This window comes from Amblyraja radiata, chromosome 14, assembly GCF_010909765.2.
Source record: "Amblyraja radiata isolate CabotCenter1 chromosome 14, sAmbRad1.1.pri, whole genome shotgun sequence".
NCBI classification, from domain to species: domain Eukaryota; kingdom Metazoa; phylum Chordata; class Chondrichthyes; order Rajiformes; family Rajidae; genus Amblyraja; species Amblyraja radiata.
Window position 1 is genome coordinate 13,608,369 of NC_045969.1, and position 26,344 is coordinate 13,634,712.

Sequence of the window (26,344 nt, forward strand, 5' to 3'; positions counted from 1 at the left end):
CTACCAATGCCATTATCCCATCCCTTATCTCACCCACAGCCCAGATTATTTTTTACCATCGAACAGATTGTCCCAAAAAAGAATTATGGTGACCAACCATTGCTCCTCTCCACCCCGCATCTTGTTCATATACAAGGCAAATGTGGAGATCATTGTATCAGCCTTGAAGAACAAACTGGTTTACCTGGTTGAAAAACTCTAAAGATAAAAAAGTCTTATTTTTTGTTAAACCTAGTAATCAGATTGCCTAAAAACAGGGCTGGAAGATAATCAATACCAAAATAAAAATTGCATGTCAGTAAATAAAAACTCAGCAGCAATTACTCATCGTGCAGGATATTATTTGTATTCTACTATTCCACAATATTTTCAGTACAAACCTATGAAAATTTCAAGAAACTCAGAATAGAGCAATGATATTCAGCAGATCTAACAGAGATTATTTCAACACTAATTGACAATTGAACAGCGTTGCAAGCTATGCGGCAGATAGCAAAACCATATCACAATGGCCTATTGCTCTTGCTCAAGTGACCAGCTTTTCCTGAAGGTGATACTGCTCACAATCAATTGTGTACCTTCACAGTAACTAGGTACAAGAGCACACATGCTATGATAATGTAGGGCAGCCATACATTGTTTCAACTCTCAAAAGTTGCCATTGTGACTTTTAGGAATTGTTAAGTGGCCCTAGCCTCCAATCTGCCTTGCTGGAGACCTTTGAACTATCTTTAATCGGACGTTATCGGACCAATGTTATATCTTGCACTAAATGCTTCACCCTTTAGGGGCTGTCCCACTTGGGCGACCTAATTGGCGAGTTTAGAAGAGTTTGAAAAAATGACATGTAGAAGACCTCCTTCGACCATGTTGAAGACCAGCTTCGACTAGCTACGACTAACTTCGGGAAAATTGGACACCGAATAGTAGAGAATGAAGGCGACCTCCTTCAATCTCCTTCGACCATGTTGAAGACTATCTACGACTACCTTCGACTACCCTCGATTACCTACGACTAACATGCCGACCTACTACGACTAAACCTACGAGTAAAAAAAGTATCGATTTTTTCCATGGCGACTTTTTTTACTCGCGGGCATTTTTTAACATATTGAAAAAAACGCCACGAACTAGCTGAGGCATCGAGTACGCAGAGACCACTCTTGAGCATGAAGGAGAGGTACGAAGACCTCCTACGACCTCGTGTCGACCGTGCTGCAGGTACGAGTCGAGGGCAAACTCATCAGAACTCGCGGATTAGGTTGCCCAAGTGGCACAGCGCGCTAAAATAGAGGGACTTCAGTCAAATGCTACTCTCCTCAAGCTCAATTCCAGAGAGATTATGCTTACCTGCTGCAAGGGGAGCTTCCGGCCCAACCACCACCAGGCCAATGTTGTGGTCTTTGCAGTATTGGGCAAGAATCGCATGATTGCTGACAGAAACAGCTGCAATGATAAAACAAAAGACAGTTTGCACAATGCATGGGGAAATATAACCTTTTGGAGAAACCTTTTGCAAAGTTGATCCTTTGAGTGTACAACTTACTGAATTAAAACTGTGCATCATTCTACTCCCTTCATATAGTCCCAATCTTTGATTTCAAACAAATTGATATGAAAAGATACCAAAGGTCACATGGACAGCTGCAAATCTTGTATGTTTGCATCTTATAACATTGATTGATTATTCAAACTTCATTGTGCAAAGCCATTTCTAATGCAATGTGTTACATTTTAATATTGAAAATGACATTTTGGTGGTAACATTGGTTCAGTTTGTCACATCGAGTCATATAGTCATTCAGCATAATTTGCGATATTACCAAAGATTTATGAAATGCACTTTGCCTCACAACAAGTGGCCGGCATGCTTAAATCAACTGGGTCATTTGCTCTCTCGTGTGAACTTAGATCATCAAATCAGAAAGGTTATCTCCAGTCAACAGATAACCACAACTTCTATAAAAACTAATGCATTGATTGAAAGGAGGTCTGGCGAACAAAAGTAATAAATTCAATGCTTTGTAAATGTCACATGAATCCTTAGATTAGACTATACTCTCTAAATATAATTAACAGGATATCTAAATTAACTTAAAATATCAGAACACAAAAAAATAATAGGAAATACAGAAAATAATAAGCCCACATTTCAGCATCGTTCATCCCTACGGATTTTTTAATTTTTCCTTTGTTTAGTTTTAGTTTAGTTAGGAGATTAAACGCGGAAACAGGCCCTTTGAGTCTGTGCCGACCAGTAATCCCCGCACAATAACACTATCCTAAACACACTAGGGACAATTTGCAATTTTACGGAAACCAATTAACCTCCAAACCTGAATGTAGACAAAAATGCTGGAGAAACTCAGCGGGTGAGGCAGCATCTATGGAGCGAAGGAATAGGTGACATTTCGGGACACCCTTCTTCAGCCGGCACACGGTGAAAACCCATGCAGGTCGCGGGGAGACACAAAAAACTCCATACAGACAGCACCCGCAGTCAGGATTGAACCCGGGTCCCTGGTGTTGTAAGGCAGCAACTCTATCGCTGCTCTATTAATACTTTTTTTTAGAAGAATGAAATCATTCTAAATTGTTCAAGGATAGATCCCCAACTCAGTGTATTTAAACTGTTTGCTTTGTACTAAACACTCAAGATTAAGATTCCAACATGCCTTTGGCTATCATTATTCATCTTAAATACACCCCACATGGCAAAATTAGCTCTAGATTGGGGGTGATAATATCTTCACTAAATACTGGCTCACTTAACCCTACCACCATTTGTAGCCCCATACAAAAAGAATGCTGAACCACTGTGAAGGGCAGTCAAGGTGGCGCAGCGGTAGAGTTGCTGCCTTACAGCGAATGCAGCGCTGGGTTCGATCCCGATTACGGGTGCTGTCTGTACAGAGTTTGTACGTTCTCCCCGTGACCTGTGTGGGTTTTCTCCGAGATCTTCGGTTTCCTCCCACATTCCAAAGACGTACAGGTTTGTAGGTTAATTGGCTTGGTAAATGTAAAAATTGTCCCTAGTGGGTGTAGGATAGTGTCAATGTGCGGGGATCGCTGGTCGGCGTGGGCCCGGTTGGCTGAAGGGCCTGTTTCTGTGCTGTATCTCTAAACTAAACTAAAGCAGGCTTGACATCAGTAATGCAAGTAGTAGTTTCATCTGACTACAATCCATTTTGTACAAAACACCAAGTGCTGGAGGAACTCAGCAGATCAGGCAGCATCTGTAGAAGGAATGGACGGTGATGTTTTGGTTTGGGACTCTTCTTCAGTTGTAGTTGGATTATCAGAAAATTCCAAAGAATAAACCCACTGCCTGTCTTTACGCCATCAAAATTTCACTTTTATCAAAACTAGTGGTGTTCACTCATGCCCCTTTCGCCATGCCAAAGCAGTATAGTGGAGCATCTGGTAGAACTGCTGCCTCACAACGCCAGAGACCCGGATTCAATCCTGACTTTGGGTGCTGTCAGTGTAGAGTTTGCACATTCTCCCTCCGGGGTATTCCAGTTTCCTCCCATGTCCCAAAGACGTTCGGGTTTGTAGGTTAATTGGCTACTGTAAAATATCCCCATGTATAGGACGTGGATAAAAAAAAGCGGGATAACGTACAATTAGTGTGAACTGGTGATGGACAGTCAGCGTGGACTCGGTGGCCCTAGGGACCCATTACCACGCTGTATCTCAAAATTAAACCAAGCTATTATGAATTCCTTGTGCATCGCTGCAACTTTGATATTTTGCTTATATTTGATCAAGGATAGATCCCCAACTCAGTGTATTTAAACTGGTTGCTTTGTACTAAACACTCAAGATTAACTATGAAAACCATACACAATAAATACATATAGACAAAATAGCGTAGGATAATACTGTAATACCAAAATCACCTACATACATTTCCATTAACACAAGGAAAAGAATAACAGTGTAATTTTAAACAACTAAACAGAAACAGAATCCAGCAGCCTCTCACCTGAATTAGAGATCTTCCCACTCTCTGCTGTTCCGGCATTCCCTGGAGCAACCAAAACCTGCAGGACAAGTGGTGACTGGGCCAGTTTCCATGCCAGGGCATGCTCACGACCTCCACTGCCAATGATAAGCACCCGTTCTGCCATTGTCCTAAACATTAACACAGTTCTGCCAGTTACAATAAGTTAACACTTCTTGATTTCATACCATATTCCCAGCCACTGATCTACAACACAGCTTTATCTGTGCACTCTGCTTGAAAGAGGTATATTAGCAGTCCAATACTAAATGACGAGAGATAAACATCGGTTTTTCTGCATAACTTACATATTTTCTAACCTACTTTAGTTATCAACAGGCACATGGACAACACGTTAAAATGTTAGACTCCTCCCACCCACCTTTGGAAAAAAAAGCAAACTATAAAATATGGTCAATAATTCAACACAGCAGCCTATAAAAATCAAGAGATATCGGGTCCCGATGTAACAGCAAAGAGACATGTTAATTAAAAATTGATCTCATTAATGTTACTCTCCAATCTGACCTTTTAAAGTAACTCTTGAAATAAAGCAGTGTATTGAAAGGCCTGGAGAGAGTGAACGTGGAGAGGATGTTTCCACTAGTGTGAGAGTTTAAGACCAGAGGCCATAGCCTCAGAATAAAAGGACGTACTTTTAGAAAGGAGGATTTTCTTTCGTCAGAGGGTGGTAAATCTGTGGAATTCATTGCCACAGACGGCTATGGAGGCCAAGTCAATGGATATTTTTAAGGCGGAGATTGACAGATTCTTGATTGGTAAGGATGTTAGTGGTTATGGAGAGATTTACGAAGGGAAAATCATCTATCTATATATTACTTAAACGCTCATCTTGACCACTTCCTGTCTGCGATGTAATTCAATGCGCACAAAAACGATCCCCCATAGTGCTACGATTTTTCGCCACCTTACTCACCATTCTCCTCTGCTGCAAGTCAAATAAGTTTTGTTCTGATCGGTAAAATAGTACAAAAGTTATGAAGATTTTGAAGGTTCCCCCTCCCCCACCTCTTCCTCCCGCTTTTCAGGGCTCCCGCAACGGCGACTTCTCCCGCCCGAGTTGCGGGGTTGAAGAGCTCCTGGAGCGGTGCCTACATCACCGCCCCGCGCGGCTTGGAATGGCCGCGGGTCTCTGCGAGCGCACGCCGGGGGCTCTAACACCAAGACCCGGTGTGCGACCTTGCATCACCCGGCGTGGCTTTAATGGCCACGGGACAATTCGCCATCGCCCGCCGGGGGCTTTGACTTTGACTCTGACATCGGGGGGGAGAGTGCAGTGGAGAGATAAGTTTTTTTGGCCTTCCATCACAGCGATGTGATGGATGTTTATGTAAATTATGTTGTGTCTTGAGTCTATTTGTTTGTAATGTATGGCTGCAGAAACGGCATTTCGTTTGGACCTCAAGGGGTCCAAATGACAATAAATTGAATTGTATTGTATTGTATTGTATTGTATTTAGAACGGAGATGAGGAAACACTTTTTCCACACACAGAGAGTTGTGAGTCTGCGGAAATCTCTGCCTCAGAGGACGGTGGAGGCCTGTTCTCTGGAGAGAGAGAGCGCTAGATAGGGCTCTTGAAGATAGAGGAGTCATTGGATATGAGGAGAAGGCAGGAACAGGGTACTGACTGTGGATGATCAGCCATGATCACATCGAAAGGCGGTGCTGACTTGAAGGGCCGAATGGCCTACTCCTGCACCTATTGTCAAAAGGAGGTGAATGGGTTTGAGAGGGAAAGATAGATCAGCCATGATTGAATGGCGGAGTAGACTTGGTGGGTTGAATGGCCTAATGCTGCTCCTGGAGCTTATGAACATTGCAGAGTAGCCACGTGAAAGGAAATTTGAAAGTAAACCGTTTCAATCAAATCTTCAAAAATATTTCAAAATTTACAAATTGAAAAGAATTCAAAAGAATTGTAAAAAAAATATTCTATGAGCAGATATAAATGAAGATGAATGATAATAAAAGGACTCGGATAATGTAATGTAATATATTCCACGAGGTCTGCATGCAGTCTGACCTCATGATCTGCTCATGCTCTCCAATCACTCAGAGTAATAAGATCTCATTAACAAAATAGCTCAGCCTCACATTGTATATATGGAACAAGAGTAAAGAAAAAATGTATAACTCACAATACAACTGTGGACGGGAAGACCACTCACACCTTCTTAGTTCTTTGCAACAAGAAGATAATAGAAACATAGAAAATAGGTGCAGGAGTAGGCCATTCGTCCCTTCGAGCCTGTACCGCCATTCAATATGATCATGGCTGATCATCTAATAGTATCTTCAAAAAGTTTCCAGGGCACTCACCTTACTTCTAGTTGGCAATTCAGGTAGGAAGCGTGCACGTGAATTAAGGAATTGATTATGAAATGCTCTTTTTAAACTGCGCCTTGGAAAGAATATCGCATGCATCCGATTCGGAAGTGACATGGACAGGGGGAATGGCTTTTTCATAGCTTCTTCGTGCACAGCACCTTTTCTATTGATATGATAACCAACAGCCTTTATCTTGTTAATAAGAGGGAATAATCATTTGCTTAACGTCATGGGAGTCCATGGGGACCGCAAGCATGGAATATAAATTGCAATTTCAAATGCTGGCAAGTGCAGAACTATTATTTCCAGTTACTACCTCTTTGCCATGGATACTTTGGTGATGGGTTTGCTGAAGGTGGGTCTCAGAAGTGGATGACAAAATCTGAATGCAACCCAGGACTATCAGAGAAACTTGGAGGAGAAGTGTAACCTCTAAAGGCCATGTACCAAGGGTCCATGTTCCTATCTCCAACTCTAATGGAGCAAAGACCCCCTGAGCTAAAGTTGTTCAAGTCGTTGCTAACGCGGTTCAGAGTGTGAGCGAGCTCATGTCAACAATGCAATTTTAGGGATTCAAGGAACTGCAGATGACAGTCTACAAAAAAAAGACACAGTGCTGGAGTAACTGTGTGGGTCAGGTAGCATCGGGTGGCGCCACCTGCGGTGGCTGCTTCGCCAACAGTCTGTCTGTCCTTTCTTCATATTGTTATTTTTGGTATGTATTAAAAGTATGTTTTAGTGTTCCTTAGTGTGGGGGCTGGGGGAGGGGGTTGGGGAAACATTTTTTCAATCCCTGACCCAGACAGAGATGCGATTTTTTTCCCGTATCGAATCTCTGTCCACGCTGCGGCCCAACATCGTGGAGTTGGCGGCCTTTCCTGGAGACCGACTCGACTCTCCAAGCCGCAGGAGTCTGCGGGACTTTAACATCGCGGAGCGTGCGATCCCTTTGCCGGGTATCGAAGCTCCAACCGCGGGGCCTGTGGACTTTAACATTGTGAAGCCCTGCAGTCTCTGATAAGAAGAGGCCAACTCGAGAGCCCCATGCCCCGGAGAAAGTTTCAACTGCCCCACCGCGGGAGTTTGAAAGTTTCAACTGCCCCACCGACGGGGACTTCGATCGTCGGCCGCGGGGGCTTTGATCGCCCCAACTGCGGATAGTTTGACTGCCCGGACCATAGGAGAACAAAGAAGAAGATTGAATTTTATTGCCTTCCATCACAGTGAGGAGTGTGGAATCCACTGTGATGGATGTTTATGTTAACTTTTATGTGGTTGTGTGTCTTGTTGCTTTTCACTTAGTATGGCTGTATGGTAACCCAAATTTCACTGTACCTTAATTGGTACACGTGACAATAAACTGACCTTGAAACCTTGATCTCTGGAAAGCATGGATAGGTGACATTTCGGGTCGGGACCCTTCTTCAGAGAATTTTAATTTTGGTCGAAGCAAATCGAAACATTATCAATGCAGTGGTAATGACATCACTTTCTAAACTCCCCAATCCTCATCATTCTATCACGGAGGTGCACATTTGCAATGCAGCACAAACACATTAGGGGTTATAGGGAGAAGGCAGGAGAATGGGATAGAGAGGGATAAATAGAAAATTAATGATCCATGATTGAATGGCAGAGTAGACTTGATGGGGCGAATGGCCTAATTCTGCTCCTATAACTTATGAACCTTGACAATTCTCAAAGGCACAGAAGAAAGCTCTGCACCAGTCTCCAAGAAGGCAGCTCCCACGAGAAAGAACAATAGTAGGAAAGCAGTGGCCTCCATGATCTCTGCTCTTACCAGAAAGAAGATTCACATCAACCAACTAGACTGTGCTGCTTAAAAACAAAACTGCACGAGAGCATCTCTTGTGTCACTGCAGCCCATCATTCATTCACTCCATTGTATTGCTGCTATTAGCCAAATCGAGTAAAGCTTATTCCAAGTACAGTGAGGTATAGGTATTATAAAAATCTCCCTTGCAGCAGTAGTCAATCGGGCTCAGACAACACACAAATATACATAATGCTGTTCAGAATGTTTGTCAATAGAGTTAGACTACACACAAAAATATATCAAAATATTCAGAAAGTTAACGACACGATAGAACCTTATTTATCGCAAGAGGCAAATTGCATCAATGCAGACCACGTCATCAAGAAAGGTCAACAACGTCTATATTTCCTCAGACAGCTCAAAAAGTTCAGAGTTGATAAACACCTCCTGGTCCGTTTCTATCAATCAATCATTGAAAGCATCATCACCTCCTCAATCACAGTCTGGTACGGTAACACTGATAGTCACTCACTACACAGAATACAACGCATTGTCTCCAAGGCCTCCAGGATCATCAACTCCCCCCTCCCCTCAATCCATTCCAGTTATCTCCAACGTACCTCACAATGGGCAATAAAGATCATCTCGGACCACTCCCATCCAGCAAATCACCTTTTTCAGTCTCTCCCTTCGGGGAGGCGCCTCAGGTCACTTGCTACTAAAACCACCCGCTTTAAAAACAGTTTCTTCCCCTCAGCAATAAGAACTCTCAATTCCGTCCAATAATCAGACAATAATATGACTTTTGATGTATACAGTGTCTTGTCTATGGTCTTTGTTTGTTCTTTTGCACTATGTATTGTTGGTGAGATTTGTGATTTGTGATGTGGTATGGATGCACTTTATTACGGTGATCTGCGTTATTAGTGGTATGTAACAAAAGCAGTGTACCATCATGTACCGAACCCAAATACCACCAACCCTGGTTGCGTGGCAATTAAAGATTCTATTCTATTCTATTCTATCTGCCAACAGTCTTAAAACACAAAAAAGTACAATAAACCAATAGTACTGGACCATTACTGCCCCCCCCCCCCTTTAATCTGTCCTCAAATGAATCAATTACACTATCAAAAATATCTGTGAAAGTGAGTTTTAACTGCCACATATATTTTCAAAGTCATTTTAGTTCTTGCAATCTGCCAGGGAAAGATTATGAAAATACACACCAAGTATAGAATATTAAACTAATACCTTTATATAGTAGACACAAGGAACTACAGATGCTAGAATCTAGAACAAAATCAAAGTCGCCTATCCTGTTCTCCAGAGATGCCTCCTGACACGAGTTACTTCTGAGCTTTGTGTTTTTTGCATTTATATAGCAAAATGTACTGCAGTAAAATATTCAAAATCACTTTACAGGAACATCAGAAAAAGTACGTCCATAAAAAGGAATATTGGCTTTAAAGGTCAAGGAATATTTTAAGGAATATAGGCTTTAAAAGTCAAAAGGCAATGTTTATGGGGGGGAATCTTGCAACTTGGAACATAGGCAATTGAGCAGTTACCATTGTAGGGGTAAGGAAACCAACACTGCTTGAGAGACATAATTGGAGGAATGGAATGGCTGGATGTGTTTACAGAGAGGAATGAGAGGTTAAGAAATGATCACTGGATCACATGTAATTTATATTCAGTTGAATTTGAGCATATGCCAAATGCAATTCAAGAGCCAAAAGTGTATATTTACCAGTGAACAAACCATTATGAATGTTTTAGAACAAATATTATATGTCTTGGTTAAAATAGGGTGAATACATTTTGATCATATCAGTGTAAGTAAATGACACTCATCTTTTTAATGAAACAGCAATTGTTGCAAGCAAGCTTTAGCAGGGCAGGGTTTTTTTTTACAGTTCAATTTTACTTCAATAAGGCAAGCAGAATCATTATAAATCTTTACAAATAACAAGTTAAAGAAAAAAAGGTAATGAGAGATAAACTCTTGCTTTAAATAAAAACAGAAACATCTGAAAAACCACAGCACCCAGGTACTACTATCTGTAGAAAGAGTTAACATTTCAATTCGAAGCATTATCTCTTTTTATATCCAAATATACTACTGGCCTGTGGAGTGCTTCAACAATTTATTGTTTTATTCTAGATCTTCAACATCAACATTTTGGATTTTCAATCACCTGTTGCCCAAGTGGAAAAAACTACAGCTTGTGTTTCAAAGCCAACTTGTGGTCTCTTTCCTTAGCCTCACCTTTTAACTACAGTTATTTTTGCGACCACATTGAGCACTTATACTTGTGTCATTAATAAGCAGAAACAATTTCACTCCACAAAAAACAAATATTAAATACAATCTCAAAATGCTGGAGTAACTCAGCGGATGAGACAGCATCTCTGGAAGGGTGTCGACCCGAAACGTTGCCTATTTCTTCTCTCCACAGATGCTGCCTCACCCGCTGAGATACTCCAGCATTTGGTGTCGGCCTTCGGTTTAACCAGCATCTGCAGTTCTTTCTTGCACATTAAATACAATCACGCTATACAATCGGGTTAACTCTTAACCATATCAGCTGTGATTACAAAAAAAAACACATTTTAAGTCAAGATGAATAATTGCAACATTTTTACAATGCTTTTAAAGCTTTCCTCAGACGGAGAGTCACATCGAGTTGCTGGTCAAGGCTGTTATATTACTGCATGAAAACGCCTCCGTTCTGAAGGCAGCATATACGATTATTATTTTTGCAAACCAACATCTGCATTTCCTTGCATCGCCAACAAGATTTCCTGACCTGACAGCCCCGTCACTCTTTACAATGCAATTTTAAAAAATGAGGAGAGAAGTGTTTTACAATAATCAAAAGTAACGGCAAGCTCACCAACGCGTCTTAGAAACACAGATGTAAACACGTGCTGCTCCAGGGGCCAAAGTGAATACGTCTTTAACTTGCACAAATGGCGCTGCAATGCATTGCTTGAGAGGGCGGTGAAGTTACCGCGACTTGTGCAGCAGCCAATCAGTAAATTGACTGAACGCTAGGATTTTTTTTTTTTTGGGGGGGGGGGGGGGTTGAGCATTGTTACTTGTACTAACTAAACTATGCAAACTAGGGCGGGGTAACTAATACTATTTTTTTAATATCAATTTGGATATTTGAAAAAAAAGTTGTGAATGGAAGGAATTGTGGGGGTTGTAGTTCCTTTTTGGCTGTTATTGAATGGAATTGAATTGAATACATGTTATTACCCAAGTCTGTATACATACAAGGAATTTGCCTTGGTGCTTTGCTCACAAGTAACAACACGATATACAGTAGACAATTAAAAATAAATCAGTATAATTTAAACATGTGAAGAATGAAATAAAATACCAGAGCAAAAGGAGGCTACAGAGCTTTGGCTGCTGAGTAGAGGTAGTGCTCGTTGGGGGGGGAAGCTGTTTTTAAGTCTGGCTGTGGCAGTTTTGACCGTCCGGAGTCGCTTTCCAGAGGGAAGTGCTTCAAAGAGTTTGTGACCAGGGTGAGAGATGTCAGAGATGATCTTACCCGCTCGCTTCCTGGCCCTTGCAGTGTACAGTGCGTCGATGGGGGAAGGTTGCAGCCAACAACCTTCTCGGCTGATCGAATGAGGCACTGCAGCCTCCGGATTTTATGCTTGGTGGCTGAGCCAAACCAGAACATTATGGAGGGTGAAGACAGACTCTATGATGGCAGTATAAAACTGGACAGTATCTGCCTGTGGCAGATTGTGTTTTCTCAGCTGCCGCAAGTAGTACATCCTCTGCTGGGCCTTTTTTCAAGTTTTCATGCTTGCAGTATGTGGGAGGTCAAGGACACCGCTGGTGCCTCTGGCTGCTACAAATGCGAGAAGTGCATCCAGGTAGAGCTCCTGAAGGGCCGTGTTGGGGAACTTGAGAAGCAAGTGGATGACCTCCGGTTCGTCCGAGAAACGGAGTCGTTCCTCGACAAGTCCTACAGTACGATTGTTACACCTAAGGTACTGGAAGAGAGAAGGTGGGAGACAGTGAGAACGGGAGGGAAGCATGGAATGCCAACTTCCCCGGGTGTTGTACCTCTTGTGAACAGGTTCACCCACTTAGAAGCTGTCGGGACAGAAGAGGTGTTTACACTGGGCGGCGGACTGGCTTGTGATGCGAATAGGGCTGTTGAGCCAAAACCAAAAAGGCCTAAGGCAGGCAATGCCATTGTAGTGGGAGACTCCATTGTGAGAGGTACGGACAGGGGTTTCTGCGGCAACAGACGGGATGCGAGGATGGTGTGCTGCCTTCCTGGTGCCAGGATCCAGGATGTCACGGACAGAGTGCAGAAAATCCTCAAGGGCGAAGGTGAACATCCGGAAGCGGTAGTGCATGTCGGCACAAACGATGTCGGAAAGAAGGGGATGAATATTCTGCAGCGTGACTTTAGAGAGCTCGGAAAAATGCTGAAAAGCAGGACCTCCAGGGTTGTTATCTCTGGTTTGCTTCCAGTTCCTCGTGCTGGCGAGAGCAGGAACAGGGAGATACGGGACCTGAACGTGTGGCTGAGGAACTGGTGCACGGGGCAGGGATTTAGATTCTTAGATCACTGGGATCTGTTTTGGGGTAAGGGGGAACTGTACAAAAGGGACGGATTGCATCTTAACAGGTGTGGGACCAGCATTCTGGCAAGCAGGTTTGCCACTGCTACACGGGTGGTTTTAAACTGAATAAGGGAGGTGGGGTGTCGAATGGGATAGTGGAGGATGGAGTTAAAGGGAAACGGCTTCTTAAATGTGTGAGCGTAGAGACAGAGGGGTGTAAAATGAGGGTAGAAGCAATAGGTAGCAAGGTGAAAAGTAAAAGTGGCAGGCAGACAAAACCAGGGCAAAAATCAAAAAGGGCCACTTTTCAACATAATTGTATAAGGGGTAAGAGTGTTGTAAAAACAAGCCTGAAGGCTTTGTGTCTCAATGCAAGGAGCATTCATAATAAGGTGGATGAGTTGAATGTGCAGATAGCTATTAATGACTATGATATAGTTGGGATCACGGAGACATGGCTCCAGGGTGACCAAGGCTGGGAGCTGAACATCCAGGGATATTCAATATTCAGGAGGGATAGAGAGAAAGGAAAAGGAGGTGGGGTAGCGTTGCTGATTAGAGAGGAGATTAACGCAATGGAAAGGAAGGACATTAGTTTGGAGGATGTGGAATCGGTATGGGTAGAGCTGAGAAACACTAAGGGGCAGAAAACGCTGGTGGGTGTTGTGTACAGGCCACCTAACAGTAGTAGTGAAGTTGGAGATGGTATCAAACAGGAAATTAGAAATGCGTGCGACAAAGGCAAAACCGTTATAATGGGTGACTTCAATCTACATATAGATTGGGTGAATCAAATTGGCAGGGGTGCTGAGGAAGAGGATTTCTTGGAATGTATGCGGGATAGTTATCTAAATTCCTCTAAATCTAGAGGAACCAACGAGAGAGCAGGCTATTTTAGACTGGATATTGAGTAATGAGGAAGGGTTAGTTAGCAGTCTTGTTGTACGTGCCCCCTTGGGCAAGAGTGACCATAATATGGTTGAGTTCTTCATTAGGATGGAGAGTGACATTGTTAATTCAGAAACAATGGTTCTGAACTTAAAGAAAGGTAACTTTGAGGGTATGAGACGTGAATTGGCCAAGATTGACTGGCAATTAATTCTAAAAGGGTTGACGGTGGATATGCAATGGAAGACATTTAAAGACTGCATGGATGAACTACAAAAATTGTTCATCCCAGTTTGGCAAAAGAATAAATCAGGGAAGGTAGTGCATCCGTGGATAATAAGGGAAATCAGGGATAGTATCAAAGCGAAGGATGATGCGTACAAATTAGCCAGAAAAAGCAGCATACCGGAGGACTGGGAGAAATTCAGAGACCAGCAGAGGAGGACAAAGGGCTTAATTAGGAAAGGAAAAATAGATTATGAAAGAAAACTGGCAGGGAACATAAAAACTGACTGCAAAAGTTTTTATAGATATGTGAAAAGAAAGAGATTAGTTAAAACAAATGTAGGTCCCTTGCAGTCAGAAACGGGTGAGTTGATCATGGGGAACAAGGATATGGCGGACCAATTGAATAACTACTTTGGTTCCGTCTTCACTAAGGAAGACATAAATAATCTGCCGGAAATAGCAGGGGACCGCGGGTCAAAGGAGTTGGAGGAATTGAGTGAAATCCAGGTTAGCCGGGAAGTGGTGTTGGGTAAATTAAATGGATTAAAGGCCGATAAATCCCCAGGGCCAGATAGGCTGCATCCCAGAGTACTTAAGGAAGTAGCTCCAGAAATAGTGGATGCATTAGTAATAATCTTTCAAAACTCTTTAGATTCTGGAGTAGTTCCTGAGGATTGGCGGGTAGCAAACGTAACCCCACTTTTTAAGAAGGGAGGGAGAGAGAAAACGGGGAATTACAGACCAGTTAGTCTAACATCGGTAGTGGGGAAACTGCTAGAGTCAGTTATTAAAGATGGGATAGCAGCACATTTGGAAAGTGGTGAAATCATTGGACAAAGTCAGCATGGATTTACAAAAGGTAAATCATGTCTGACGAATCTTATAGAATTTTTCGAGGATGTAACTAGTAGCGTGGATAGGGGAGAACCAGTGGATGTGGTGTATCTGGACTTCCAGAAGGCTTTCGACAAGGTCCCACATAAGAGATTAGTTTACAAACTTAAAGCACACGGCATTGGGGGTTCAGTATTGATGTGGATAGAGAACTGGCTGTCAAACAGGAAGCAAAGAGTAGGAGTAAACGGGTCCTTTTCACAATGGCAGGCAGTGACTAGTGGGGTACCGCAAGGCTCAGTGCTGGGACCCCAGCTATTTACAATATATATTAATGATCTGGATGAGGGAATTGAAGGCAATATCTCCAAGTTTGCGGATGACACGAAGCTGGGGGGCAGTGTTAGCTGTGAGGAGGATGCTAGGAGACTGCAAGGTGACTTGGATAGGCTGGGTGAGTGGGCAAATGTTTGGCAGATGCAGTATAATGTGGATAAATGTGAGGTTATCCATTTTGGTGGCAAAAACAGGAAAGCAGACTATTATCTAAATGGTGGCCGACTAGGAAAAGGGGAGATGCAGCGAGACCTGGGTGTCATGGTACACCAGTCATTGAAAGTGGGCATGCAGGTGCAGCAGGCAGTGAAGAAAGCGAATGGTATGTTAGCTTTCATAGCAAAAGGATTTGAGTATAGGAGCAGGGAGGTTCTACTGCAGTTGTACAGGGTCTTGGTGAGACCACACCTGGAGTATTGCGTACAGTTTTGGTCTCCAAATCTGAGGAAGGACATTATTGCCATAGAGGGAGTGCAGAGAAGGTTCACCAGACTGATTCCTGGGATGTCAGGACTGTCTTATGAAGAAAGACTGGATAGACTTGGTTTATACTCTCTAGAATTTAGGAGATTGAGAGGGGATCTTATAGAAACTTACAAAATTCTTAAGGGGTTGGACAGGCTAGATGCAGGAAGATTGCTCCCGATGTTGGGGAAGTCCAGGACAAGGGGTCACAGCTTAAGGATAAGGGGGAAATCCTTTAAAACCGAGATGAGAAGAACTTTTTTCACACAGAGAGTGGTGAATCTCTGGAACTCCCTGCCACAGAGGGTAGTCGAGGCCAGTTCATTGGCTATATTTAAGAGGGAGTTAGATGTGGCCCTTGTGGCTAAGGGGATCAGAGGGTATGGAGAGAAGGCAGGTACGGGATACTGAGTTGGATGATCAGCCATGATCATATTGAATGGCGGTGCAGGCTCGAAGGGCCGAATGGCCTACTCCTGCACCTAATTTCTATGTTTCTATGTTTCTAAGTTCAAGTGAGTTTATTGTCATGTGTCCCTGTATAGGACAATGAAATTCTTGCTTTGCTTAAGCACACAGAAAATAGTAGGCATTTACTACAAAACAGATAAATGTGTCCATATACCATGATATAAATATATACACACATGAATAAATAAACTGATATAGTGCAAATAGCAAAAAGTGGTTATTAATAATCAGAGTTTTGTCCGAGCCAGGTTTAATAGCCTAATGGCTGTGGGGAAGTAGCTATTCCTGAACCTGGTTGTTGCAGTCTTCAGGCTCCTGTACCTTCTACCTGAAGGTAGCAGGGAGATGAGTGTGGGGCCAGGATGGTGTGGGTCTTTGATGATACTGCCAGCCTTTTTGAGGCAGCGCCTTTTGGCTGTGGAGTTGATGGTGGCCCCGCATTTAAGATCCCTGGAGATGATTGGTTCCAAGGAACTTAAATGACTCCACAGATGTGACTGTGGTGTTGTTGTTGGTGAGTGGGGGGAGGGGGAACTCTGCTAAAGTCTGCAATCAATTCCACTGTCTTAAGAGCATAGAGCTCCAGGTTGTTGCAATGGCACCAGGACGCCAGCTGTGTCACTTCCTGTCTGTAGGCAAATTCCTCCCCATCCTGGATCAGTCCAATAAGGCTAGAAGACAGAGGTCAGGCGCAGCTGTAATCACAGATCTGTTGTAGAGGCATTATTAATGCGTTATGGCCAAAGGTTGTCACAGTCTGCCCTCTCCTCATTCTCATCCACTTCACCTCCCAGTACTTTTCCACCGGTCCCTCCTTCTCCTCACCTGCCTACCTGCCTGCCTGCCACTCCCCTCTCATCAGCCCAACTCTCCTCACCTGTTGCACTCAGTTGCCTCTGATCACCAATTAACCCGGTATATAGACTCTCCTCACCGCTCACACAGTGCCAGATTGTTCTCAGCATTCATGCAAGACTCTCCAGCGATTTCCCGACTTCCTGCCTGGCTTCGACTCTCCTTTCGTCTGTCTCTCGCTGGTTTGTTTGCATCATGTGTTGGATCTCCTGGTGACCGGACCTTCCGCTACCCCGACTACGTCTCCTGCCTGCCCCTCTTCGGAACCCTCGCTCAATCCTGAGCTTCTGTGTGAGTACGGTGTACCCATTCCTGTGTTACTACTCTGTGTTACAGTATCGTAATAAAGTTCGTTACCAACTATACCTGCCTGATTCTGTGCTGCTATTGGGTCCTAGCTATACCCGTTACAGTACAATCTGGCCAACAATGGACTCAGCGCACACAACGTCTCCGTCAAACCGCTTCGCGAGGATTGAGCACACGCTCCTGCAGCACGAAGCTATGCTCACTGCCTCCAACTCCGAGGTTCGACAGGCTGTGTCAAACCAGGAGCAAGCATTGGTTGCACTAGCCACCCAGGTCCAACAGCTGACGACCACCCTCGCCCAGGCTACACCCCATGCTTCGCTTCCGGCTCCGACAGCACCAGCTCCCGGTCCTCCAGGACCATCACCTGAGCCTCGGGTGGGAACCCCGGAGCGCTACGCTGGAGACCCAGAGGGCTGCAACCCATTCATCACAAACTGTTCCATTCTCTTTGCACTACAGCCCTACACCTTCGCCCAGGAAGTGGCGAGAGTGGCGTTTACCATTAATCACCTGACTGGCAGAGCTCGGCTGTGGGGAACGGCTGAATGGGAGCGACGCACGCCGGCTTGCTCCTCTTTCCAGGCCTTCGCCGCGGAGCTTCGCAAGGTGTTCGGTGAGGTTTCGATGGGGCCGGACGCTGCGGGAGGTCTGCTGGGGTTGAGCCAGGGGAACCAGAGTGTCGCTGACTTCACCATCGACTTTCGCACCAGGGCCAGTCAGAGTGATTGGAACGCCCCGGCCCAGTGTGACGCTTTCTTGCTGGGCTTGAATGACTATATCAAGGATGAGTTGGTGTCCCACGACCTTCCTTCTTCTCTGGATGGGCTTATCGAGCTAATGACCCGTCTGGACCGACGCATCCTGGCGAGACGTCGGGAGAGGCGACAGGGACAGGTGGACCGCCAGCTATCCACCCAAGCTCGTTTTCCTCCGGAGACTGGACTACCCTCGTCGGGGCAACCGTCGAGGCAACCTGAACCCATGCAGGTGGGTCGCACCAGTCTCACCCCCGGGGAACGTCGGCGTCGGGGGAACCTCTGTCTCTACAGTGGCCTGGCGGGTCATTACATCTCCAAGTGTCCAGTAAAAGGCCAGACTCACCAGTAGCGGAGGAATTACTGGTGAGTCAAACCTCTGAACTTTCCTCTGCCCGACGCCCTCTTTGTCATGCCCGTCTGCTGTTGTCTGATGGTTCTCACACCCTCGCCACCTTCATAGACTCTGGTTGTGACATTAATCTTATGGACAAGGAACTAGCCCGCCAGCTTGGCATCAGTTGTGTTCCCCTGCCTGAACCTGTTCCCGCCAACGCCCTCGACGGCCATCTCCTGGAGACTGTTTCTCACCAGACGGTCCCAGTGCGCATGCTCCTGTCTGGTAATCACCATGAGACCATCCAGTTCCACATCCTGCAGTCTCCCCGTCTTCCCCTCATCCTGGGTTACCCCTGGCTTCGGCGACAAAACCCCAACATTGACTGGAGGACGGGGGTCATCTTGGGTTGGAGCCCTTCCTGCCACCAAGTGTGCCTGAAGCAAGCCTCAGCTCCTCAACCGGCCACCTGCTCCAGTTCTGCTCCAGATCTGACGGGGGTCCCAGCCGAGTACCATGACTTTGGGGAGGTTTTTAGCAAGTCTAGAGCCACCTCCCTTCCTCCTCATCGGCCCTATGACTGCGCCATAGACCTCCTGCCTGGTTCTGCTCCTCCTAGGGGTCGCCTTTACTCCCTGTCCGCCCCTGAGAGAGGCGCCATGGAGAAATACATAAACGACTCCTTGGCTGCTGGTCTCATCCGTCCCTCCTCGTCTCCTGCTGGGGGCGGGAGCTGTTCTGTCCCAGCGGGCTGCCGGGGACCAGAAGCTCCATCCATGCGCCTTCTTCTCCCGATGCCTGACCCCTGCTGAAAGGAATTATGACATTGGCAACCGAGAACTGTTGGCGGTTAAGTTGGCGTTGGAGGAATGGCGTCACTGGCTGGAGGGAACCGAGCAGCCTTTCTTGGTTTGGACTGACCACAAGAACCTTGAATACCTCCAGTCAGCCAAGAGGCTCAACTCTCGTCAGGCCCGCTGGTCTCTCTTCCTCACCCGCTTCAACTTCTCCCTCTCCTACCGACCTGGGTCCCGCAACGTGAACCCCGATGCCCTCTCTCGACAGTTCTTGGCGAAGGAAGAGCCTGCCTCTGGCCCCAACACCATCCTCCCGTCCTCGCACAGGGTTGCCTCCCTCACCTGGGAAGTGGAGGAGAGGGTCAAGGCGGCCTTGGAGAACCAGCCGGGACCCAGCGCATGCCCTCCTGATCGCCTGTTTGTGGTTTCTGCCCTGCGGTCCGACGTCCTTCAGTGGGCCCACAGCTCTCGACTCGCCTGTCATCCCGGCATTCAGCGGACCAAGGAGATGGTGCTACGGAGGTTCTGGTGGGCATCGCTAGAGAAGGACACTCGGGAGTTTGTCAACGCCTGTCCCGTTTGCAACCAGCACAAGGTCTCACACCAAGCTCCTGCGGGTCATCTGCTTCCACTGCCTGTACCCCATCGACCATGGTCCCACATCTCCCTGGACTAAGTTACCGGCCTGCCCCCATCCCGTGGTCACACCACCATCCTGACCGTGGTCGATAGATTTAGCAAGATAGCTCACTTCGTGCCCCTGCCCACGCTTCCGTCAGCCAAGGAAACTGCCGAGCTCATGTTACTCCACATCTTCAGGCTCCATGGTCTCCCCGTCGATGTGGTCTCCGACCGGGGACCCCAGTTTGCCTCTGTGTTCTGGAGGGAGTTCTGCACGCTTGTGGGGGCCACCGTGAGTCTGACGTCCGGATTTCATCCCCAGTCCAACGGCCAAACTGAAAGGAAGAATCAGGAGATGGAGACGGCGCTGCGGTGTATGGCGTCCAAGCATCTCTCCTCCTGGTCCCAGCAGTTGTCGTGGGTGGAGTACGCCCACAACACCCTGACAAGCTCGGCCACTGGGCTCTCCCCTTTCCAGTGTGCCTACGGGTTCCAGCCTCCACTTTTCCCGGCGCTGGAGAAAGAGGTTTCCTGCCCGTCCGTCCAGGCCTTCATTCGTCGCTGCCGCAGGACGTGGACCCAAGCCAGGGCGGCTCTTCTCCTCTCCGTGGACCGTTACGCCACGGCTGCCAACCGTCACTGCACCCAGGCCCCCACCTACCTCGCGGGCCAGAAGGTGTGGCTGTCGTCCCGGGACCTTCCCTTGAGGGTGGAGTCCAAGAAGTTGGCACCCAAGTTCATCGGTCCCTTTGAGATCCAGAAGGTCATCAACCCAGCGGCTGTGAGGCTCAAGTTGCCTCGTTCCATGCGGGTCCATCCTACGTTCCACGTGTCCAGAGTAAAGCCAGTCCGGGAGAGCTCCCTGGTCCCCGCAGTCCCTCCTCCTCCACCTCCTCGTCTCATCGACGGAGGCCCCGCCTTTACGGTGCACCGCCTCCTGCGCTCCCGCCGTCGCGGGAGGGGTCTACAATACCTGGTCGATTGGGAGGGTTACGGTCCAGAGGAGAGGTCCTGGGTTCCTGCTCGACACATCCTGGACGCCTCCCTCATCAGGGAGTTTCACCGGCGTCATCCCGACCAGCCGTCCAAGTCCGCCACTCCTAGAGGGGTCGCCGCCCCTGAGACTCTGTCCCCTCTTCCGTCTGAGGCGCCCAGTGATGACGAGACGGAGCTTTCCTCTGATGCAATGGAGGAGGATGCGGACATGGATGTCTCGGACGAATATTAGCCCTCCTCCATCATCCTTGTGTTCAAATTCTTCCATAGCGATGTCATTCCTGTCAGGAATTGCCCTAGATTCCTCCCTTTCTCTGTAATTGCCCCCATGTTCTCATTTCATTATGACTTCTTGAACATCCCTGAGTTTAACGGATCCTCTGGACTCAAGTAGCCAAGGTTCTAGAATTCTCTCTCTAAAGATTTTTATTTCTCTACCTTTCTCATCGCTCCATGATGTTGCTTAAAATTTACCTCTTCAACCTGGCACAATGAAAGGCCTAGTTGGTGTAGATGTGGAGAGGATGTTTCCAGTAGTGGGAGAGTCTCGAACCAGTGGGCGCATCCTCGGAATAAAAGGACGTACCTTTAGAATGGAGGTGAGGAGGAATTTATTTTGCCACACGTGGTGAAACTGTGGAATTTCATAGATGGCAGTGGTGGATAAGTCATTGGGTAATTTTAAAATGGTGATTGATAGGTTCTTGATTAGTAGAAGCATCAAAGGTTACAGGGGTAAGAATGGAGAATGGGGTTGAGAGGGGAAAATAGATAATCCATGATCGAATGGCGGAGCAAAGTCAATGGGCCAAATGGCCTAATTCTGCTCCTATGTCTCGTGGTGTCATGGCCTTTTAGTTATCTCCCATTTCTTGTTAATTCTGCTGTGAAGGGCAAAGTTTGCTTTAATCTAAATGTGTTTGTTCATGATGTTGTTGGAGGATAAGTAGTTTAGAGGTGTTGCGCAGAAAAGTGTCACAACCAACCATTTTCAATCGCTTCATTAATGTCCTTCCTTCAATCATAATTCCAGAAATGAGGAAGGTCAGTAATGTTTTCACAGTTCAATTCCATTTTCAATTCTGCAGTGAAGAGAGAAGCCTATGCCTGCATATACATAATTACAATCAAGCTCTGTACAGGATAACGGGCATTTGTGGAAAGCGGCATCATTAGAAAGCTGTTACCGAGAGTTAGCATAAACATGATGAATCAAGTCATCTCCTCCGTGCCATATGTTGGCATATTTGATGTAAAGGGTGTTTCTTTTATATTGTCTTGCTTTTTTAAGGTTGGAAGCTTCTGTAAACTCTAAATTTCCACAGTCTGACCTCTCCCGTTAGATCATAAGCTTTTTTTAAAACCAGATTGCACGGTAATTCGTTGGGAATAATTATTTGGTATTGTGAGTTCAGTCCCTTTTAAGAGTATTTTAATACACTTCGAAGTATTTCTTGGTTACTTGTTTATTGTATGAGTGCCATTGCATTAATTTGACTGTGAATCTGTATCAAGTAAGAATTTCATTGGTCCTTTCTAGGTGCATACGACAATTAAATATTAATTGACTCTTGACAAAATACAAATATATATGTTTTGTTTTAATCCATGGCAAACACAAATTTCTGTACAGGAAAGAACTGCAGATGCTGGTTTTAATCGAAGGTAGACACAAAATGCTGGAGGACAGCAGGACAGGCATGAAGAATAAGGATCGCGACCAGAAACGTCACCCATCCCTTCTCTCCAGAGATGCTGCCTGCCCCCCTGAATTACTCCAGCATTTTGTGTCTACCACCAATTTCTGTATTATCTTTCGTCCAATAATATTTGCAGCCAAACGTTTGACAAAGGGATTTAAAATTTTAAATTACCGGTTCTGGAATGCAACAGTTTGAAATGGTTGTCTTGAGTGCGCCGCGTCGTTATTCCGTCCACACGAGTGCGCTCTGCCGTGGAGTTTTGAGCAAAGTTTGAATAGACTACAGCTCCCAGGAGCCAATCTACACAAACAGCTCTGTCAGAGCTGATCTCTCTCTCGGCCTGTTGGTGGTTTCCGCATACAATTTTGCTCTGCTGATAGATAATATGTCCTAAATACTTTCTTTTACGTGGAGGGTGCAAGAAGAATTCAACAGATTAAAAAGCAATGCACGGAAATGCCAGCTGATTTATTCCCTTTGCAAAATGTAACGCGATTCCGTGTGGTAAAACAAAGAAGGGGGATTTCGTTTACTTTTTAGTACCAATGGGTTTATGTCGCATAAGAGCTAACATCGGGAACCGTTCAAGTGGTTCTCTTCGTGATTGTATTGTCCATTGAAGGCATCATTCTAGAGAGAACATGTTAGCTGCAAAGAAAACCTGGGTTATGACTTGCCTTCGCGGTGCTAGGATGTTCTCGGGTCACGGACCAAGATGCAAAAGCCTCCAGGACTGTTACAACTTGCTTAATGTACAGGAAAATTGCAACCACAATGAAGCAAAGGAGGCTTATGTCAAACTTGTCAAGTTGTATCATCCGGATAGTGGCTCTGATGGCGGAGATCCTCTAAAATTCATGCAAGTGGAAGAAGCTTACAAGGCTGTTGTTAAGCATTTAGCAGAGAAAGGAAAGACAGAGTCTGATCAAGGATTGAATGATGAAGAAGAAGAAGAATCCAAATACCTGGCACCTCAGCACAGACAGTACCTGAGCTTTGAGGGTGTTGGCATTGGAACACCTAGTCAAAGAGAGAAACAATACAGAACGTTCAGGGTCAATCGTGCAACAGATCAGGTGTTGGATTATAGAAAACAGAAACTAGAGGCTCAGGATCAGCAAAATACAATGATGGCGATGGATATACAGCAGAGCAAAAAGATAATAATAACCCAAGCAGTGGAACGGTTGGTGGAAGACCTCATACAAGAGTCGATGGCCAGAGGCGATTTTGATAACCTTAGTGGTAAAGGAAAACCACTGCAAAAGTTTTTACAATACCCATACATTGATCCCATGACACACAATCTGAACAGGATACTCATAGACAATGGATATCAACCAGAATGGATTGTCCGGCAAAAAGAAATAAATGAAACAATTGAGAAGCTAAGAAATGACATACTGGGTTACAGGAAAAAGCTCGGTCAACCCCTGACTCACTACACTCTGGAACATTGGAACCTAAACTGTGAGCAATTCAGAAATGATATCAAAGAACTTAATAAAACTGTAGATAAGTTCAATTTAATCGTGCCTCTGTTGAACAGACAGATGCTACACTTTGACCAAGATAAAGAACTTGCTGTCATATTGAAAAAATATGATGTGTTAATGGAAGCAAACAAAGCCAATTCAGATATTATTGGACAACCAACTAAGGAAAGTAGTACACAAAATAGCCTGTTTAATTGGATTAAACATTTCCTGAAATATAATCAGAGGGTGAGGTGAAAGTCCGTAACCTTCATTATCAGAATATTAATTTAATGATTTATTTTTTGAATTGCACAATGGATGACCACATTACTTACAGCAGGAGCTGGCCTGCTGTAGATTATGGTAGATTTTAGTTCAATGCCTGTTCATCTGAAATTTCTCCATACCACAGGCCTTTGCCCATCTAAAATCAATCAATTTCAGTGTATTTCCCTAATTATCTTTTTTAGGAATAAGGGGATCACAGAAATCTGAGGTGGAAATGTGCTTCAGCATTTCCTTTTATTATATCTTTTTCTTCCATTTGCCATCAAAAAATAAGTACTGTATTGGGCAAGTAGATTTGTAACTGTACATACAATGCACTTTGTAACAGTGTATGCAATAATTGTGTCTGCAATAATACTGTCTGCAAGAAAAACAACAGAATGCTGTTTGTTAATTTACTTAGTACTGTACTTTTTTGTTTATTGAGTGGGTGAAATATTCAAGAAAACATTAAATGGAAGTTGAGACTACATTTTGTTAAAATAATAGCTAAATAGGCCCTTATTTTTGTGGCATAAAATACATTGTACTTCATTAAAAAAATGAAATGGTTAGAAATCATTGGTATTACACAAATAGTATTCTGTATAAACCCTGAATTTCCAAGAACTTGTTCACTTTAATCCTTCCTGTTTTATTTAAATTGTCAACAAATAAAACCTGAATGTCTGATATTTCTTTCCTATTGTTCAGCGTGGCTTTGTAGAGGGAGATCACAATGGCCAATTTAACTGAATTCTTTGAAAAGATGATGTATTGATGAGGGCAGTGCAGATCATGCAACCTTTGTGGACATCAGTAAAATTCTTGACAATGTTCTACATGGTACCTGACCGCTAAGTTACTACAGCATCTTGTATGTTTTTTTTTGTAAACCACTATCTGCAGTTCCTTGTGTCTGCACCAGGATAGTGCCTGGAATGGAGTGTTTATTATTGAAAGATTGTAGAATCTAGGTGGACTGGGTTTGTTTTCCTTGTAGTGGGAGGACATTAAGGGGGGACCTGCTAAAGATATACCAAATCAAGAGGGCCATGAATAAGGTAAATAGTAGGAAGCTTTTCTCCAGATCAGAAAATAAACTTATAGGACATAGGTTTAGGATAAGGAGCTTGGAGAGAGGTCTGAGGAAGACCTTTTTTACCCAGAGGGTGAATCTGGAAATCATTGCCAAAGTGGTGAAGACAGAAAGCTTTCATACTATTTAGTATATCTAGACAAGAATGTGAATCATTAAGATGAATCTTCCAACATCTTTAGAGTGAAATGGGCAGACATGATTTCCGTTCAAGACCCTTCATCAGTCTGAAGAATGGTCCCAACCCAAAATGTCATCTGCCTATTTCCCTCCACAGATGCTGCCTGCCTCCAGTTCTTCCAACAGTTTGCTCAAGATTCCAGCTTCTGCACTCTCTAGTGTCTCGATGAATTACTGCTGTAGGACACTGCATTTCCAGGTAACTGACCCAATGACACTCGTTACCTTTTTAAGAATTTCTTTTTGGGATTTCTATCTGTACGAAAGATGACCCAATTCGCGATTTAATTTCTTTATGCTTATCAGGAAGTTAAAACACAAAGAAGTAATGTTGTTATTTTAAAACATCAATTGGCAAAATACTGTCTTTTTTCTGCAAATGTTGTATTTTCTTTTTCATCATCATTTTCTCACACTAGTCTTCAGAATTTTTGAGAAAATTAGGATAGACTTATCTTTTAAATCAATGAGGATGCAGTGATGGTTGGCATGTTTGTGGTTGGCCGAAGGGTCAGTACAACTCCACAACTCTATAACTATTTTTGTAATATTGATGATGCTGTCTGTCTTTTTGAAGCAGTGCCTCCTGTAGATCCCTTCGATGGTGGGGAGGTCCACCTTGCTTATTCATCCCTCCGTGCCATTTGGCCTCCTTTTTTTGTTGTTGCCTCAAACAAACCCCAGTGCTTGCGAATTAGCAGCTGCCTCCCAAGGACTGCACATTAAACTGTAAACAATTAATTTCTCATGCACCCTCATTAATCATGAGAGGAATAGATCGGGTAGATGCACAGAGTCTCTTGGTCATAGTAGGGGGATCGAGGACCAGAGGGCATAGGTTTAAGGTGAAGGGGAAAAGATTTAATAGGAATCTGAGCGGTTAACTTTTTTCACACAAAGGGTGGAGGGTGTATGGAGGAGGTAGGTGAGGCAGGGACTATCCCAACATTTAAGAAACAGTTGGACAGATACATGGATAGATACA

The 26,344-nt window shown here is 44.7% G+C and overlaps 2 protein-coding genes across 3 annotated transcripts in view; one reads left to right on the forward strand and one right to left on the reverse strand.

Moving 5' to 3' along the window:
- Positions 1 to 22,573, reverse strand: part of gart (phosphoribosylglycinamide formyltransferase, phosphoribosylglycinamide synthetase, phosphoribosylaminoimidazole synthetase) — a 61,140-nt gene extending 38,567 nt beyond the window's left edge. The window contains exons 1-3 of one of the 2 annotated variants that reach the window (XM_033032552.1): positions 22,507 to 22,573; positions 3,989 to 4,137; positions 1,351 to 1,446 (exon numbers count right to left, since the gene is read on the reverse strand). In XM_033032552.1, coding sequence (XP_032888443.1) covers positions 1,351 to 1,446; positions 3,989 to 4,133 — 241 coding nt within the window. In that variant the 5' untranslated portion in view covers positions 4,134 to 4,137; positions 22,507 to 22,573. Of the gene's footprint in view, positions 1 to 1,350; positions 1,447 to 3,988; positions 4,138 to 11,035; positions 11,159 to 22,506 lie in introns of those variants that run through there. The other variant, XM_033032551.1, reaches the window with a different exon arrangement.
- A 43-nt stretch (positions 22,574 to 22,616) lies between these two features.
- On the forward strand, positions 22,617 to 24,778 carry dnajc28 (DnaJ heat shock protein family (Hsp40) member C28). Its single transcript, XM_033032553.1, has one exon. It carries the CDS (start codon positions 22,977 to 22,979, stop codon positions 24,066 to 24,068), a length of 1,092 nt encoding a protein of 363 aa, XP_032888444.1. The 5' UTR covers positions 22,617 to 22,976; the 3' UTR covers positions 24,069 to 24,778.
- The last annotated feature ends 1,566 nt before the right edge of the window (positions 24,779 to 26,344 follow it).